The sequence below is a fragment of the Petaurus breviceps genome, unplaced genomic scaffold (assembly GCF_028583685.1).
Source record: "Petaurus breviceps papuanus isolate PSGF00001 unplaced genomic scaffold, PetGlider_PUasm1.0 90825, whole genome shotgun sequence".
Taxonomy (NCBI): domain Eukaryota; kingdom Metazoa; phylum Chordata; class Mammalia; order Diprotodontia; family Petauridae; genus Petaurus; species Petaurus breviceps.
The window spans coordinates 11,595,839-11,615,742 of NW_027187353.1; the positions used below are offsets into that span (position 1 = coordinate 11,595,839).

Consider the following 19,904-nt stretch of genomic DNA (forward strand, 5'->3'; position numbering starts at 1 on the left):
GGGTTCTTTTTTGTTTGCGCATTCTTCCAGGTTTCTTCCTGACTTCCAACTTGATGTTAAGGTCAGGTACTGTGCACTTCGGGAGGGAAAATCTGGGCTGATCCTGTTGCTGTTTTCTTGGGGTAGTAAGCGCTGTTTTGATGTGGGATTTCTATCCTGATAATTTCCTGGCAGTTTCAGACTGGACTGGAGACTGGACCTGAGACCTTTTTCTACTCCTGTGCTCTGAGAGGTGTCTAAACCACAACATTGCTCCTTCTAAATTTGCTTCTCTCTAGGTTTATTTCGTAACTCTTTACTCTGTAGCCTAATTGTAAATCTTTTAATGATAACATCTACCACTAGAAACGACACAGCAGCTTTTTAAAGGTGTCTGAAGTGTGCCTCACACTAGAAAGATATTTATGCAAAAACAGTATGAATTTAGTAGGACACCTCAGTTTGTAAAGCTCATGTTTATTTGAGTTACCAGATAATAATCTTGGCTTTCTTCTAGTAATAAAACTAGAGCAGAGAATACTATTTGGAGGACAGAAGTCTTTTATTCCCTAGCTATCCAGAGATTATCTTAGGCCTTTTTAATTTAAATTAGTAAAAAATAAACATATTTATGGATCCCTTACTCAATATAAGATAGGAGGTATCTATGTCGTGCATTGAATAGAGCACTAGACCTTAAATCAGGAAAATGTGAGTTCAAATCTGGCCTCTCACCCTAGGTGTCTGACCCTGGATATAGACCTCTGTTTTCCGTTACCTCATCTATAAAATGGGGGAAATAATAGCACCTACCATATAGTCATGAAGATAAAATGAGATAATATTTGTGAAACACTTTGCTAGCCTTAAGCCTTAAATAAGTACTAGTTATTATTCTTAGACTCTGTGCACAAAGCCTTCTGACTCGATAAGTAGGACTTGTTAGAACTCGTGCTTTACCAGCTTAGGCTTTGAGAACCAAGGCTTGCCATGTCACTTAAGGTACCAGACTAGGAACAAAGTGTATTCCATCCAAAACAATAAGAAGGAAAGAAATGGGGAAAGTCTGTTACAGATATCTATGGTAGCTTTATTTAAATAATAATAACAAATAACTATAAACAACCCATATATTATAAAGTGAAATTTCTTTATATTGTGGAAAGAACATTGCATTTGGCATTATAGGACCTGAATTAAAAACCCACCACAGAATTACATAGTAAGTGGTAGAGCTTTATTGTTCTATAAGAAATAAATATCAAGAAAAGAAATATGGAAAGACTCACATGAAGTGACACACAGTGAAGAAAGAATCAGACCGAGAGTAATACACACCAAACTATGGGAAAAAAATGGCAACAAAATTTTTAAAATACACAGAAGAAAAAGAAACCAGAAGATGACATAAGTAAATGGGATGTTTTTGTTGCTATTATATTCAAGTTAATACATACTTTTTTTTTTTTTGCTTTTTGTAGGGCAATTGGGGTTAAGTAGCTTGTCCAGTGTTACATGGCTAGTTAATTGGGGTTAAGTAGCTTGCCCAGTGTTACATGGCTAGTTTTTCTTGTGTGGGTGTTAAGTGTCTGAGGCCGGAACCGAACTCGGGTCCTCCTGAGTCCAGGGCCAGCGCTTTACTCACTGCACCACCTAGCCGCCCCAATATATACTTTTAAAAAATAAACTGTTAATGGTTTAGAGTTGATAGCTTTATGATAGGATTGTAGGTCTGGAGCTCAAAGTGACCTCCTAGATGCCCTCATTTTCCAGTTGAGGAACATGAGAACCTGGGAGATTAAATGCCTTGTCTTAAGTCTCACAGGTAATAAATATCAGAGGAAAGGTTTGAACCCAGATCTTCTGACTTGAGGACAGTGATCTCAGTTTTTATTTTGTTTGTTTTTGTGGCTAGTCATTTGATTTAGAAAAAAAAAAAATCTCTACCCACACAAACCCATCCACAAAAACCAGGATCAGGAATCAAGAATGAATAGGAAGAGCAGCTTTTACCAAATATTGAAGCCTCTGCTTCAATAGGAAATTTTGTATGTTAGTATATTTTTACTAATTAAAGCCCTGCAACAGTGGTTCCTTGCCTGATTATGCAACATTATGGGCTATCTTCAGTTATATTAAAAATTATGATTTTTTTCCTTCCATCCTTCTCTCCCCCAATTTTTTTGCACATATTAAATTTCTTTAAAGCACTGTAATATCTAACTTTCCAGTTGCAAGAAGATATCATAGAATCAAATTTACAAAACCCCTCTCCCAATGATATCAGTCCTGTCATCATCTACATAAGATGAAATACTTTGCCCTGAATGTCAATTGAAAGACTTTTATTGTTTGGAATTTTATTTTTGCTTTTGTTAATGCATAATAACAAATTCAAGAAGCTACAGGAAAACTAGGGCTGGGGCATGTAAAGAGAGGTCCCCTGACTGCTGAAGGGCAGTGAGGACAACTGGGCAGGAAGGCCTAGAGGGGGAAGGCAAAGAGGTGGCCAGTCCTTAGTAAACATTGCATCTGGCTCCTGGGTATGTTCAGCCTCTCCATTGTGTTCTTGCTGTTTCAGGCGGGGGTTTCCCCTGCATTTCCTTCACTCACAATTCCACTTTGACAGCAGCTCTTACGGAGCCAGTTATGCTGCCCAGCCTGGGGATGAGAGTTGGACAAGGTAAGCAGGACGCATTGTTAAAGCTGGGTTGGCATAGGGTATTTGCACCCATATTGTCTTTTTGGAATGATACATATTTTTAGGGAACAAGTCTAGAAATTTTTGTTGTTGCAAAACTGTTTTGGAGGGAACAGTGTTGAACAGGGTGTGTCTAGTTCTGTGACTTCATCATCTTTGAGAACTCCAGAGGAACAATTTCAGACAGCTGCAACGTTTATTGAATTTTTCTTGGGCAACCATAGGGGTTGTAAATCATTATGGTATAAAGAGATGTGGAGCCACAGACTTAAAAACCAATCCTATGAAGTGTATTTTGTCACTGGTGCTGAAAGAGGCATAGTTAAGTCTTCATCCCTAGGAAATGTAATGAGAAGCTTAAGAAAGCCCACCTCAGTGTGGAGGGTCAACCCAGGGCTCTCTGAGGTGTATTTCAGTCAGTCTGCAAACATCACCACAATGTATTAGTCATTGGGCCAGGTACTAAGGGGACAGATATGAAGAGAGACAATTTAGATCTCAAGAGGTTCATATTTCTTTGTACAGGTAAGTTTATATCAAGTGAGGATGCCTTATGCTTTCCAACTGAACTTGTCCTCCTTCTGCTGAGCTGGAGAGCCATTACCATTATATGGGTCTACTGTCCTCCATTACTTGATCCTTTGAATGAGGTCCTTTGCAGTCATATAGCCAAGAATTATTTTTGTACAATTAGGAAATAAAAGTGGTAGTTTATGCCTTTGGGTTGAGATCCACTCTTCATTTTTGATCCGTGGTCAGTTGGTTATTAAACCAATGAGAAAGCTATCATTTGTATTTGGAGAATTCCTTTGAAAGAAAAAAGATGCTTAGTACCTTTATTTTAATGTACCAATTTACCATATAGATCCACTGGTTTAGTCCTTCATTTTACAAATGGGGAAATTGAGAATCAGAAAAAGTTCTCTGAAGTCTCCAAAGGGACTCTTCTAGGGTAACTGGGAGTGGAACCCAGGCCTTTAGGGTGCCTCCTACTACACTGTTTCTCATGTAATTCAGCATCTCTTCACTTTTTGCTTCTTTTGATTTTCAAAGGCAGCAGCCTCCTTGGAAGGAAGAGAAGCAGCCAGGATTCAGGCTGACATCTGCACTTAACAGGTGAAGTATTTCTTTCCCACTAAATCCTTCTTACAGAAAAATGACTGCAACAGGAGAAACTAATTCAGATGGGCTGTCTTTGTGCTCTTTATGTATGATCTAATTGCTAGGACATTCTTTAGTCCTGTTAGTTAGAGTTTTACTTCTCTCATGAATATTCTTGTTCACTTGGCTGATAGGGCAAAGGATGTCAGATTTGAACCAGTGGGTCTCAGCATGAAACATTGCCCAAACAAAGACAAAAGCAGGGCCTGATGGTGCTAAATCAGTGTGAGCCTATAGCCTTGATGAGCCTGGAGATTTGAATTTAGGATGAAGCTTAGGCCTCCAGTATTCTGGAAGACAAAGCAACACATGACAGATATGGCGAGGATTGTTTTCAAGAATGCTGAAAATGGGCTATTAATGTTCTGCCTGGGAATAAATAATCTCAAATGCTGAGAGTCTAGTGCCAAGAACAGAATTGTCAGTGTTTTATGGGCTAGGGAACACTAGGAAGGAGTCACAGCACTAGGCCTTATGTTGTCTAGTCGCAGGGAGCAGATATTCATGAAGTATCCAGACATCTTTCTGAGTTCCTCCTTGATGAAGGAGGCAGGATTATTTTGACTTTGCAGTCATCAAAGCAGACCTCTCAGAGCTCACATTATAGAATTGGAGAGCATATGAACCTCCTTTTAAACAGTTGGGGTATCTTACAGAAGGAGCTGCCTGTAATGTACAAGTAAAATCTATAGAAGGAAATGAAACCTTTATTCCTTAGCTTCTGTTTTTTCATGCTGACTGGTGAATGCTGCTGATTTCTACAAAGGAGATAGTAAGGCCATGTTGTCCAAGGGTTTGTGATCCTGACATTCACAATCAATCTCCCCCCCTCCACCCCCCTCTCTTAGGACCAATTCAGACTCTGCTCTTCATACCAGCGCCTTAAGCACCAAGCCACAGGACCCCTATGGAGAAGGTGACCAGTCTTCCTGGCCTGCCCAGTGCATGGGTAAGATAGGGCACCAATAATGGTAGTGTCCTCTTTTTTAGTCCATTGGATTTTTGAGAATAATTCTTCTTATGTGAGAAAGAAGATAAGGGCAAGAGGTATCAAAGACATTAGCTAATTTAGCCAGTTTTCCACAAAAATCTTAAGGTAGATGAAAGATTTGTGTGCTCTCAGTGTATCTAGGGTAGAATTTATAGTTTTTATATATTATCCCTCATTATACTGGAACTAGGAATATTTAATCATGCTCCCTAATTTCTTAAGCACTCACTAAGTAGTGACATATATACATGCTGTGTGTGATACCAGGCAGAATTGTAAAGGAGGGACTCCATTTCCAACTGTCAAGGGCTTATACTATGTAATAGTCCCAAATGATGTGTACTTGTAGAATTCTGCTAATTGGCAGATTGATTTACATGGCTAAAATCAGAAAAATAATAAAAAACATTGAGGACTTTTAAATTTGAGTTGAAAAAAATTCTTCCACCGGTGAACTACTCTTCTTTCTCTGCTTTTAAAACTCAAAGGTTCTAACTAGTTCTCCCAGTGACTCCTTCTGGTGTGGAGTAATTGATTAATTATTAAAAAGCAAACTTATTGAGGGCTTACTGTGTGCCAAGCATTGTGCTCAGCACTGGGGATACAGATACAAAAAAGCAAGATGGTCTCTGCTCTTAAGGAGTTCACACTCTTATTGGGAGAAACAACACATAAAAGAAAGTTTGGCCGCAGGCAAGTGGAGAGGCCTAGAAGGCATAAGGGTGTAGTGGTGGCCTAGATGGTAAGGCCTACAGGTTCTTAGGTTATTTAAGTAGTTAAGATGACAGTTCTGGGGAACAGCAGGGCACATGGGAAGGTCTGGTCTTCCTCCATCTCATTCAAACCTTATGAGTAGTAGTGGAGTCCAGAGAGGGGAGGAGGCAAGGGGGCAGAGTGCCTCTGGTGCAGATATTCTTCCTGCCTGGCCGCCATCCTGGGTAGGGTCTGGACTGTGCCAGCCCAGGGGAAAGAGGAATTAAGGCACTCCTCCTCCCTTGCTGTGGCTGCTCTTTCAGCTCAGCTGTCTGTAGACCTTGAGTAAGTACGATTTTAACAAATGAGTGAGTGAAGGAGTGTCTCTGGTTTGTAATAATCATAACAAATTTAATGATTGCTCTCTTTTAGAGTGTAATGGATGTTAGAATTTAGGCCTACTGCAGGTGGTTTTGTTTCCTTATATGTAAAGCAATGAGGGCAAAGTTAGGTTGATTGTGTTGGAGTTTCTAAGAGAGGTTTTGTGGCATGTTGTGAGGGTTGGGGGGGCGGTGAGAAACAGATGAGAGGAAGTAGATGTGTAGGGAACTTAGGGGAATAGAGTCACAAACAGTAGAGAGACTTATTACATGTCCCTGAGGGTATGCAGAGTTAGTGAGTAGCTTATTTAGTCTCAGCTGAACCGGAGACTGAAGCACATTGACAGGACTTTAATTCCTGTTCTAACCAGTTCTAATGACTTTCTTTTTTTTTTTTTTTTTTTAAAGCAATCGGGGTTAAGTAACTTGCTCAAGGTTACATAGCCAGGTGTTTCTGGGTGGGTGCTAAGTGTCTGAGCCCGGGATTCGATCTCCAGGTCTTCTCAACACTGGAGCCGGTGCTCTTACTCGCTGTGCTACCTGGCCACCCCCTCTAATGACTTTCTTATTGAATGCAGAAAATTTTGTTTTTTCTGAAAGGAATTAAGGATGAAATGAAAACAGGAGAATCAATGAGAATATGAGTAGGGAACATGTTTCCTGAACATTAGAAACAAAGAAGGGAGGAAAAAAAGTCAGTAGCTAAAAAAATGATCAAATGAGGTGATGGGCATTTGAAACAAAGAGGTTTTGGCACACTTAAACAGAAGAAAGTAACTATGCCAAGAGATTAATATTGATTTTACCTCTATAACAGCATTTTATAGTAGGAAAAACAGTGGATTTGAAGTTAGAAACCCTAGTGTGAATCCAGGATCTGCCATCTGTTATAGTCTTGTGACCTTGGGCAAATCACTTTCTTAGGGCGCCTCTTTCCTTTGTCTGTAAGACTGCACTTAGCCTGGACTTTTCTAGCTCAAGAAAATCCAATAGTCCCAGCTTCTTTCCCATATATCCTCTCCCTTCCTTTACTTCTGTCCTAGTTTGGCCTCTTCTTAACTCTTTGGCCAGTCATAATACTAGCATAACAGTTAACAGAGTGCATTAAGCTTTACATATATATGCCCATATAGTCCATAGCAGTCTTGTAGGGTGTGTCCTACTCCCTCTAATAATAGCAGTATTTAGGTTTCAAAGGGTTTTATGTAACATTTCATTTGAACCACAAAACAACCCTGTGAGGTTGGTGCTTTTGATCTCCAAATTGCAGATGAGGAAACTGAGGCTCAACAGAGTTAAGCCATGGACCAAGTTTGTGTCAAAAGTGGGATTTGAAGCCCAGCCTCTCCTGATCCCAGATCCTGCTGTCTTTCTACTTTACCCCACAGTGTTGTTATTATTGCAATATCAGCTAAGTCTCTCTACTTTGTATCTTCCCCTTCTGTTCCCCACTGGGCACTGTTGCCATGTCAGTCTTCCTGTTACATATCCTTGATTATATTTCTACTCTAAAACAGCAGATAGCTCTGTTATCATTATCTTTAGACCTGTATACATGGTCTGTTCCTAACCTAGCTTTCTAATCTTGTCTTCCATTGCTTTCCTTACATGTCCTGCACTCCAGCCAGCCTAGATTGTGTGCTGTTCTTCAAACCTGTCTTCTTCCTCACATCCATACTCCTTCCTCTAAACTCTTAAGTTGTTTGGTTTGGACCTTGCTTATGGCATCTTCACAGTATTTTAATTCTCTTTGTGTGTGTACTGTCTTCCCTACCCTGGGCAGTGGAGAGAGTACTTAGCATAGTGCCTGGCATATAACAGATAAAAAAACACTTATTGGATTAATTGAATTTGAAAACATGCTCTGAATTTGAATCCTAGATTCCACTAACAAACTTTATGAATTCTAGATCTCAGTTTCCTTATTTGTAAATTGAGGGTATTTCCAAATTGAGAATACTCTGTTAAGCCATTCTCTTTGTAGATCTTATGACTATAAACTCCTTAAGGGCACAGAACTTTTCTTAGTCACTTTTGTATTCTCAGTGCCTTGTATATAGTAGATACTCCATTACTGTTGAGTGAGTAAATACAGAATTGAGACTAATGGTAGAGAAGGAAATGAAGATGGTAAAGGTGAGAAATTTTAATAAGTAGGAAGGAATAAGAATTACAGAGGCATAAAAGAATCCAGACATCAAAATGATTAGACTGATCAGTGAAAGATTACAATAAAGTGATTTAAGCAGGTCTACTTTGTTTATTTTTCCTTAAATCATCAATTATACATTGTTAGCCTTTTAGATTTGCAGGACAAAAAGGTAGTCATACTGTAAGCATGACTACTGGCTGTCTACTTTTTTGCATGAAATAATGTTTCCTTGCAGTTAAACCATAAATCAAAAATGCATCCAAATATGGGTTTGTGTTTACATGGGAAAGCTATTTGTGTTTTAAAAATTCAAGTCTCCAAGGATGAGAATTATTTCTGGAGGCTTAGATTTGCTGGTAGGGGCTATTTAAAACAGTTTCATGTTATTTTCCCCCTGTAATTCATTAAAGCTTTTCATATTCCTTCCTTTAGAATTTAAAAATATCAACTAGCTTTGCAAAAAAAGGTGTTTCTAATAATAGATTTTACCAAATAAGGTAAACATTTTTTAAAAGATGATAGGAAAGTATGACTTAAGTTTAGCATTATGCGCTCTAGTAGTTGTGATTATAGCTGTTTTTTTCCCTGGGAATTTTTACTGGATGTAGTGATTGCACCCTAGGGTTCCCTCTAATTTTCTTAGTTGTGAGCAAATAACTATGTTGCATGATCTGCAAACTATGTAAGTTGAGGATTAGTGAACGTAAGCTAATCTGATACATGTTTAATTGGATGCATAATTATGATTGTGCTCTGTGATAATGACACATTAATACTAGTTTACAGAAATGACTGTAATTGCTTAGAATGTTCCTTTGTTATAATGAAACCATCCTCTGCTCTTTTCCTCTTCTTGTTTTTAATTTCCCAGTCTTGTATAAATGATGGCAGTGCCAAAATTTCCCTATACTATGTACCATGTAGAGTTTAATTCTTCTCTCTCTCTCTCTCTCTCTCTCTCTCTCTCTCTCTGTCTCTGTCTCTCTCTCTCTGTCTCTCTCTCTCTCTCACACACACACACACACACACACACACGATCTGGGTCCAAGTTTCAAGTTTCTCATGACTAAGACTCCCAAAGTTTTTCATTTTGGCCAGATACCATGTTCAGGATTCCAGCTAGAAAAAGCCAATGACACCCTTCTTCCCACTTCTACCACCTCTAGAGACCAAAACTGGCTAGATTGTAGCTACTTTTCTAGTTAGGGGAAGGAGAGAGGTATCATGGATTCCAAGATAAACTAAAAAGAACACAAGTTGATGTGATGTCTAAAATTCCCCTTGATGGAGCACAGATTAGAGATCTAGCTTCAAATGCAAGAAACCATAGTGAATGATACTTTTTCAATCAGTAGTCAATCATTGTTAAACATTTATCATGCACTTAATATGTACCAGGCACTGTGGGATGCAGATACAAAAAAAGAAAGACAGTCCCTGCCTTCAAGAAGTTTACAATCCAATAGAGGAAGACAATGCGCAAAGGGAGTTAAATGCAGAGGCGCAGAGGGAGGAGGTAGCTTGACTTGAGGATATGGTGGATAAGTCCCAAAGCCAGTGCAGCTAGGTGAGCCGTGAATGAGGAGATGTGGCCGCTGAACTGTCTCCATAAAGGGCCTCACCAGCCCATAGCAGAGCAGAGGGTGGTAATAAGGTGGAGTCCCAGGGCTGATAAGATTTTATAGCATGCTGAGGTTGTCCCAGGAATGAGCTTCCTGAGGCAGGGGGAGAAGTCAGATGAGGAATGAAGAAATTTCACAAATGACATGAAAGTGACTGATAATGATATTTGAGATAATATTTGTAAAATGAAAATACTTTGTGCAATGCCTGGCATATATAGTAGGCGCTGTATAAATGCATATTCCTCTCTTCCCTGATGTGCAGAAAGGAGACTAGGTCTAAAAAATGTGGAGAAGGGGCACCATCAATATGGATACTGGATTATAATTTCCCAAAGTTTCATTAAACAATGAAGTAGAGGGAAAATGTAAAGTTCTACCTTAGCTTTAAAAATCAGCTACATAAATAAGTGCAGTATGTGAGAAGTTTGGTAAGACAGCTATTTAGGTGAGAAAGATCTTGTAGTTTTAGTGGCTTACAGATTCAATTTTAGTCTATAGTATAGTTTAACAGTAAAAATTTGTAATGCAATATTAGACTGCATTAGTAATAATTAATATTGTAATAGCTAGCATAATGTAGCACTTTCAGGTTTGCAAAGCGCTTTACAAATATCTCATTTGATCCTCATAACAACCCTGCTATTAATAGCTCCATTTCACAGATGAGGAAACTGAGGTAGAGGAGTTAAGTGACTTACCCAGGATCAAGCAGCTAGGTAGTAAAAACTTAAGATCCAGAAAATCTGAGCTGCCAGTCATATAGAACAGTGAGGGTATCCTAGGTAGCTGGAAATAGAGAGCACTGACTAAGTAAATTCTCTGCTGGACAGCTCTAGAATTCAAAAGGTGAGTTATGGTGGGCGATCGAGCCACCATTGGAGCTAGAGGAGTGACTGAGATCACCACAGGAGAACGTGCAGTGGGAAGGAGAAGAGAAGCCAGCACAGGTCTTTCAGGAACACTCACCCTAAGAAGTGGGAGCATGGTGAGGGACTGGAAGAGAGCTAGGAGAGCAAGATGCTCTGGAGCCAGAGGAGTCAGAGGGTCCGCTGTGCAGCAGCGTCACAGAAACAAGCCACTGGAAGGACAATGAGAAATGGAGCATCAGCTGGGAAGAGAAGACAATGGCAAGAGCCTGAGCCCAGGGGAGGGGAGAGATTGAGATCTCAGGACTGCCTGAGTTAGAACTGAAGCTGTGAGATGAGTTCTTGGGCATGGGAAGTAATCACACAGAAGTCAGAGAACCACTTCTTAAGCGTGTTGGAGAAAGGATTCCTGATTCAAATAGGGACTGAGCTAAACAATCTCTAAGGTGTCTTCCAACTCTGAGATTCAATAATGCCAGTTTGTTTTTCCTCATAGAATACACAGAGTAAGCATGAAATAGGTGTATAGACTTTTGAATTACCCAAAGAAAATGAAACTTTCAGAAGAGTGTTTCAGGAATCCAAGAGCCTCAACAGAAAATTTAATTAAGGTAATAAATGAATAAGTTAAAAAATGATGAAAAGGTTATCAAGGGAAAGACCTTTTAAGCAAGGTGATCCACAAAAAAAAATCATCTGCATTTTTATATTTCACTAACAAGACAATTTTTTAGAGAAACACTGCTCAAAATACCAAGAAAATACACAAAATAGTTTGGGCTTTAATTTATGAAGACATAGGTGAACATGTATAACAGAAACTTCATGACAGAAATAAACATTTAAAGGACCATCCACTACCCATGAATAGGCTGTTAGGATATTTTAAATGTCAGCGCTTCCCAGATTACTATGTAGATTCTGTGTAATACCAGTCAAAATAGAAACAAACTTTTTTTTTCATAAAACTAGATACAATAGTAATAAACACTGGAATAACATAGGCAAGAAGGTGCAAAAGGAAAGTGCAAAAAAGATATGAAATAAGACAACTGATCAGATTTCAAATTATGTTACAGAGTAGTAATAAAAAATCTGGCGTTGAAATTTTCAAAAACAGATCAGTGGAACAAAAGAAAGAACTTAGTAATTGAATAGAAAAATATTAAACAAATGGAAGAAATTATTGAAGAGAAAATAGATTTGATTATATGAAAATATGTAGTTTGTGACAAGAGGCAATATATCTACCGTGTGAAAAGAAACAGACTGAGAAAACAATCTCTAATGTTAATTAAATCTGATATCTTTAAGGAACTGAGTCAAATTTATAAGAGTAATACCAATTGACTAGTTCATATCAAAGAATTAGAAAATCCTTGAAGGAAATACAATTCAATAATCACTGAAACATTGTTCAAATTTTCTGATTATTACAGAAATGCAAATCAAAACAATTTCGATTTACTGTATCAACTTGTTAGAGGTAGTTAAAAACTAAAAAGTGCCTTTGTACTTTAGTAGGTTAGTCTCTAGGGTAGATAATAGGCACTGTTAAATTGTTGATGAAGCTGTGAATTGGTGGGATCTTTTTTTTTTTTTGGCTTTTTTGGAGGGGGGGGAAGGCAGGGTAGTTGGGGTTAAGTGATTTTCCCAAGGTCATACGGCTGGTAAGTGTTAAGTGTCTGAGGTGAGATTTGAACTCAGGTCCTCCTGACTCCAGGGCCAGTGCTCTGTGCCACCTAGCCACCCCAGTGGGATCTTCTTAAAGAAAAATCTGGTATTATATAATAAACATCATCAAACTGATCATTTTCTTTGACCTAAGGACTTCCACTGTTAGAACTCTACTATGAAGATAATATTTTTGAAGCTCTATTGATAACTTTTATTTTTATATCATAGTGCTTTCCAGGTACATTCTTCCTCTTTTCAAGTGAGCTTTCCATTTTAACAGATTTTTTTTTTTTAAAAAGAAGAAACTAACAATATGTTGATTATGCGTGATGTCATATGTAGCATTTCATACCCCTAGTCTCCAGTTTTCTGTGAAAGAAGAGAAGTCTGTTTTCTCCTTCCTTCTCTAGGACTAAGCTTGGTCATTATAATTATATAGAATTCATTATTATTTTACTGTTCTTTCCATTTAAATTGTTATAGGTAGTGTGTATTTTTTTTCATGGTTCTGCTTACTTCATTGTGCATTAATTCATATATGTCTCATCTTTCTGTGAATTCTAAATGTGTTGTTCCTTAAAGAACATAGTAATATTTTTTTCATGTACCATTAAATTAATATACCACAGTTTGTTTAATTGTTCACCAATTTGTGGATATATATCTGCTTTTTTTTTTCTATTTGTTTGTTACCACAAAACATTCTTCTATAAGTATCTAGGTAAATATGAAACTTTTTTTTATGTCTTTGACCACTTTAGATTTATCTTAAGGTGATCAAAGGTATGAAGAAAAGTTTCATATTTACCTATAAGTGGTACATATTGATTAAAGGGTATGGCCATTTTATGAACTTTTTATAGCATAATTCCATATTGCTTTCTAGAATTGTTGGACTGGTTCATCATTCCACCAGTAGCATGTTAGTTTGCCCGCATTTCTGCATCCCTTTCAAAGTAGACTATTACTGATTTTTTAATAGTGATTCTCAGTAACCTTTCATATGATTATTAACAGCCTTCATTGCTTCCCTTCAACTGCTTATTTATATCCTTTGGCACTACTAGGGGATGGCTCTTGGTCTCAGATATTTGTGATATTTATCGAAATATTTTGGTTAACTGTGCCAGGCACATAGTAGATACCCAACAAATATTTGTTGATAGGTAGCTATAAGAGCCCTGCCAGTAATATTTGATGCAAAGATTTTCTACCCCTTTGAGGAATTCTCTTCTTATCCCTAGCTATATTGATTTTATTTGTGCACAAGTTTTTAATTTCATGTCATTAAAATTGTCTATTTTTGTGATTGCTTCTTTTCCTCATTTGGTGAAGAATTCTTTCCCTAGCCATAGTTATTAAGGATACTGCCCCACCATTTTCTTCTTCATTTTTTTTAAGATAGAACATTTTATATTTATCAACTCTTTGGAACTCAACTGTGGTAAATGGTATAAAATGCTGATCTGATCCCCCTTCTTTTGCCTTTATTCTTGCTTGTTCCTATTAAAAAAATATGTCCCTTAGTTACTGATTTTGTGAATGTTCTATTCAAAATAAAAAGTCTTCTCTGCACAAAAGTATTTCTATTTGTAATAGTGAAGAATTAAAAATGACGGGTGTGTGTATGTGTGTGTGTGTGTATGTGTGTTTTACTATCCAGCAATTAGAGAATGGCTTAATAAATGTGATTTATCAATGATATTCCTAAATCATCAAATAATACAAATATTAAAAATATTTTAAAAGTTTAAAAAGTCTTTCACAAAATAATGCAGAAAGCAGAGTTAAAATAGAGTGACATGTTGACCAAGGCCATATAAAAATAGCAAGAACATTTTGTAAGTACACAACTTGAGAAGAGATAGGAAGGGAACATAGAACAAACATATTGTTACTCTTATTTGTTAAATTCAATAATCAATGATTAAGTGCCTACTATGTGCTGAATAAATGGACTAGACACATCAGAAATATAAATACATTTGAGTTTAAGATTTTATTTGGGGTTCTGTTCCTCATTTTTGTTTTTTTAATTATTTGTATTTGTTGATGCTATAATTGTTTCTCATACACAATTTTTTAAGTGTTCCAGCTTGTACTTCTACGCTTTTAAGAACCCAATAGATAGTCTCAGACATCATGAAAAATATTCTCACTTGTAGCACAATGTCACACCAAAACAACTTTCAAGGATGTGAGAAATAGCTTGTAATCAGAATTTAGTACAAATAATATTTTTAGTTTTTACCTAGAGTGCTAAAATGCTAAAAATCGCTCTTTAGTTTGGAGGTCAAGTGCCTTTAGCATAAGTACCTAAAATTGAAGAGATTGCTAATATACGAATGAAGGAAAATATAAATCCTTCACAGTATTGTTTCTCTTTTCTGTTCTAATAGGTTTCTGTGATGGGGAGAATGATGGATTTGGAGAAGGTATGACTGATTATCATTCACTTTACCTTTTTTTTGGTCACATCAACTCAAAATGATATATTGGCACTTAACCAATCCTGAATGGACTTCTCTCTCATTCTGAGTGTCATCATGAGTCTCTTATTTCCAATAGCTAATTAGAATTTTGCTTGTGGCTGAACACCCTACTTTACTGAGACCAACACCTTATCAGAATTTAAGAACCGAATTTTGTGATTAGACTTCACGTGTATTTGGTTAACATATGCACAAGGGTTTTTAAGTCTACCAGTTCCTACTAATATTAGTAATCAGTATTCCTTCTTTTAATTTTATTAAAGGTTCTCCAGTTCAGTCAGTTAATAAGTGTGTTTTTTAAGTGCTGCCCAGTGTTTGCTAAGCATTATGCTAAGCACTGGGGATACAAAGAAAGAAAGGCAAAAATTGCTCCTGCCCTCAAGGAGTTCACAGTCTTATCCAGGAGGCAAACTGCAAACAACTATGTCCAAACAAAATCTAGACAGAATAAATCAGAGATAATGTTAGAGGAAAGGCACTGACAGTGGGGCAGACCAGGGAAAACTTCTTATAGAAGGTGAGAATTTGGTTGCGACTCAAAGGAAGCCAGGAGGTAGAGATGAAGAGGGAAAGAATTCCAGGCTTAAGGGCTGACCAGTAAAAATGCACAGTCAGGGGATAGAGCATCTTATCTGAAGAACAGCAAGGAGGCTGAGGTCACTGGATCAAAGAGGCTATGGAGGTAAATCAGGTGTAGGAAGACTGGGAAGGTCAAAGAGGGCCAGGTTATAAAAGGCTTTGAAAAACAAAGGGTTTTCTATTTGATCCTAGAGAGAATAGGAAGCCACTGTAGTTGATTGAATATAGGGAGGAGACATGTTAGAAAGAAATCACTTTGTCAGCCAAATAGAGGATGGACTGGAGAGAAAAGATTTCAGGCAGGTATAGCAGCCTGCAGTCCATGTGTGAAGTGATGAGGGCTCTACTAGGGTGGTGCAGTGTCAGAGGAAGGCCTTGGAAACAGATTGGCTGTGGGGAGGTGGCAGAGTGAGGAGTGGAGGGTAACACCTAGATTATGAGCTTGGGTGCTGGGAGGATGGCAGTACCCTCAGCAGTGAGAGTTCAGTTTTAGACATGTTGAGTTTAAAGATGTCTGAGATATCCAGTTCAAGATACCCAATAGGTAGTTAAGAAATAGAATGGGAGTCAGGAGAGAGGTTAGGGATAAATAATTAGTTTTGAGAAGCATCACCATAGATGTGAAAATTAAATCCATGGTAGCTGATGACATCACCAAGTGAAATAGTATAGGGGGAGAAGAGAAGAGGAGCCAAGACAGAGTCCTAAGGGATACCCGGTTTGTGGGTGTGACTTGGATGAAGATCCAGCAAAGAAAATCGAGAGTAGTGGTTAGACAGGCAGGAGAGAAGAGCCTGTCAAGGAGAAAAGAGTGTCAAAAGTTGCATAGAGGTGAAGGAAGATTGAGAAAAGACCTTTCTATTTGGCAACTAAGGTATCTTTGGTAACTAGAGAGATGAGGTCAAAAGCCAGACTGTAAAGAGTTGTATCACTTCTACCAGAATGCAGCACAATTTGGAATTTGTATGGACTAGTCTATCAACACATTCAGTGAATACTTTCTGAGTGCCTGCCTTCAGGGACCTAACCTTATGACTTATTCCAAAGATTCAGCACCTTAATTCATTATAAAAATAAGTGCTTTGCAAAAGATTTTATGGTTTCCTTATGTATCCAAAACAAAAAAGTGTCTGATTTTCTGATTTTAAAATTCTAAGCACACAGTATTTTCACACCTATTATAGGTACCCTTAGAGACACTTAGAATCTTAAGATCATAGGATTTTAGAGTAAGAGGAAATCTACTCTAAAATGATCATTTATTTCAGTATTCTTTATTGACCTAAAAGAGACATGTTATCTCGTCATTTAGAACTTGCCAGATGAAATTCATCTGATGTTTAGAATTCATCCCAGAAAAGTAAGAATTCAGCATTCTCTTGAAGTGTGACTCAAGAGAATTTAACCCATCCATTTGCTTCATACTTTGGTGCTTGCTTCCTGCCCCGGAGTGATAGGCCAAGTGTACATAGGTAATAAAACTGTTAAAGTGGAGGTGAGATGGCTTCTCTTCTGACCCAGCCAATGTTGTGTTTATGTTGCTTCAGTTCCTCCTTTCCCCAGCCCTGTGAAAGAGGAGAATCTGCTCAACGTTCCCAAGCCACTGCCAAAACAACTGTGGGAGGCCAAGAAGGTGGGTGAGCCATAGGCAGCCTGGAGCCTTCTGTGGCTGAATGCGGGAGACTTGTTGGTCCCATGTGGGATGTTCCCAGAGAGGCAAACAGAAGTTGGCAGAAAGAGACCAGAAGCCTGGTCGAGGAAAGAACACCCTGATGCTAATGTTACCCTATGTTCCTGGATGGCTAAAGTAGCACTACCTCCTCAGGGGAGCTGCTGATTATAGATTGTCCATGTACTCATGGGAGAGTCTCCAAAACCTGTCTTAGTAAGTCTTTGATCCAAGCCATTTATTGAAAAATTTTGACACAGATTTTCCTGTATTGCAAACAAGATTGAGAGGTGGCATACTACGAAGCTGGCCTCTGAGACAGGAAGACCTGCGTTCTAATCCCACCTCTGACATATCCTGGCTGTGTAATTCTGGGCGAGGCATTTAACCCCATGGTGCCTCAGATGGCTCTCCAAGCCTGTGATTTGCAGATCAGTAACTCATTTGCTTTTGTAGAAAAAGTTGTTTCCTTGTAATTGCCCATATTGATGACATCACAGATATGTTTAAGTTAATGTGACTTAGCTGTTTCACATCATCAGAATGTTTTTAGAAGGAACTTGAGTATCTTGAGTCACAAATTCATCAGAAACTCTGGTCTAAAGGTCAAGTAAATTGCCTGAGTTCACTGGCTATACTGACAGATTATTTGATTTCCATGAACTTTCATCTGTTTTGATCTTCAAACAACTCTGTCTCTGATAAAAATGACCTGGTAGAGAACCAGCCTACTTCCAAAGATGTGATTAGCCTAGGCCAAGGCTCCACAATACTTGGCTTTCTCTTTCTTCCTATTACACCGTCAGTGAGACTGTTTCCGTTAACTTAAAAAGTAAATGTATATCCCTCTCTCCATTCCTTGACTAGTCTAAAAATTGTCACTGCTAACATTACCTGCATTCTGTTTGCTTTTCCCACTCCTTTTTCCTTCCTCCTACTTTGTCTGCCTATATCTTTGGCATTGTAGTATTTTAGAAACGGTCATTGTAAAAACTGTTTTTATAATAGGAGAATTATTGGTAGAGCACTCTGTGCCCTTTGGAGGAAGAGTACTCCAGAGTCAATCACCAAACATTTATTGAACCTGCTGTAGTATTTGCCTTACTAATATGTTAGAGAATGCTAGTTCTTTTAAAGGTTCAAGAGTCACAAATGCTTCCATAGACTTTATGGGCATCAGGTAAGTGATGGCATACTTGGTATCACTGCCTGTGGAGAAGATGTATCTGTTCCTCCCTGACTTCTTGAACCATTGTCAGTCACCCCTGTCTTTGGGAAAAGTGACTGGGTGAGGGAAAATTGTTCCCATCTGGAACATCTTGAAGTTGTATGGGCCTATTCTTTCCACTAATACAGATAGCAGTTCATCCTGTGTAATTCTTGTCCCTATTTTTCTGAAATCTTCCCCCAAAAGATCTACACAATGCCCTAGAAGTGTTTCTCAAGTAATTTTTTACTTACTAGAATTTTTAATTACTAAATTTAATTACTATTTCATGAATACTAGTGAAATACTTGAACTCTCCATCTATTGTTCTTCTTCACTCTCACTGTATGACTGACCCATCCTTTCATATGGTCACACATGTCTTTTATCCCACTTTTTTTGCACGAGTCTGATGGCCCCATGATCTCATTGATGTGAATATTGCCACCACCAGTGTAGACCATAGCCCCTCCATACCTTCTCATCATGTGCTGTCCTTGTCTTTATCCCCCCCATAACTCCCCACCGAGGATCTAATTTACATGCATAGTAGAAAACAGAAGGGAGCCATATTTTGAGTTTTTATTTTGTTGTTCTGTGTCTAAAAAAACCCAATCACCACCTAGTGGTCATTCTTTTGGTGATGAACCTCTTACATGAAATTAGACTGGACTTTTGACTGCATACACAGATGGTTGCTGGACTTTCAACCTTTCTGGTTTGGCAAAGCCTGCCAGAGTTTTTAAATCTTCTGACTTGACCTTGGAAAGCTGAAGATCATCTAAGTGCCTTAATTAAGCATCAGTAATATTTTGCTTTGGGTTCATTGTACCCAATAAAATATTTTCAGGAATGGGAGTTTTTAAGGACTTTTTCCCAATAATTTGACCATTTTCATCTAACACTGTTGAGTTGCTTGTGCTTCCCCTTTCTTTGACTATTCTTTTTTCCTGTCTTGCCTTCTCTGGAGCTATTTTTTTTATTAGATCTATTTTTTAATCTTGTCCTGTTTTCCCTCTAACTCAGTTTGAAAAATGTTTGTTTAAACACAGTTTTGAGCTCTTTGATGCATCATATTCACCTTGAAAAGATTTTTAAGTGTCTTCAAAGACATTTAGGTCCCTTCAGAGAAGTTAATGTGTACCTTCTGTGTGCTTTTATCTATTTCAAACATTAAAATCCATTTGAAAACTCAGTGGCTGGCTTGTGGGGGCAAACTTCTATGTGCTAAAACTTATTTGGACTGAAAGATCCTGTTTTCTAGTTCCCAGAATATGTAAGAAGGCATGTTTCCTGTTAACTTGATGTCATGGCAAGTAATCCCAGTTTCCTGTGTCTCTCTCCTAGATTCAGTCCCTTTCAGCTCGCCCTCGATCCTGTGATGTGGGAGGTGTCAAGTAAGTAGCATCGTGCCACTGTTCCTCTCTCAGGAGTTATCCTGAAATAGTTTGCTTCAGAAGAAAGTCCCAAGTGGGTAGAAGGCTTGATTTGGAACTTTGGGAAGTTTGATACCTATTCTATTCATTCATTCCAAGTATGCTAAGTTTAAATGTACCTTGTACCCAGCCTTCTTTTCTGGCAAGCTATAGAGCTTTAGATACTACATTTGAAAAGGTAGCTTGGAGTATCTGTGGGAAAATGAGAGTTGTTTATTTGTTTCTTCTCACCGTGGCGTGAAACTGTTCTCTCATTGCCACTAGTGACTTTTCTAGCCAAATGTCCTTGATCTCCC

At 38.1% G+C, this 19,904-nt stretch overlaps 1 protein-coding gene across 1 annotated transcript in view; it reads left to right on the plus strand.

Moving 5' to 3' along the window:
* The window catches only part of CRTC3 (CREB regulated transcription coactivator 3), an 89,911-nt gene that overhangs the window by 47,845 nt on the left and 22,162 nt on the right, over nt 1–19,904 (plus strand). The window contains exons 4-9 of the mRNA XM_069071312.1: nt 2,601–2,662; nt 3,734–3,796; nt 4,690–4,790; nt 14,625–14,660; nt 16,844–16,929; nt 19,520–19,569. Of these exons, the coding sequence (XP_068927413.1) occupies nt 2,601–2,662; nt 3,734–3,796; nt 4,690–4,790; nt 14,625–14,660; nt 16,844–16,929; nt 19,520–19,569 (398 nt within the window). The remainder of the gene's footprint in view (nt 1–2,600; nt 2,663–3,733; nt 3,797–4,689; nt 4,791–14,624; nt 14,661–16,843; nt 16,930–19,519; nt 19,570–19,904) is intronic.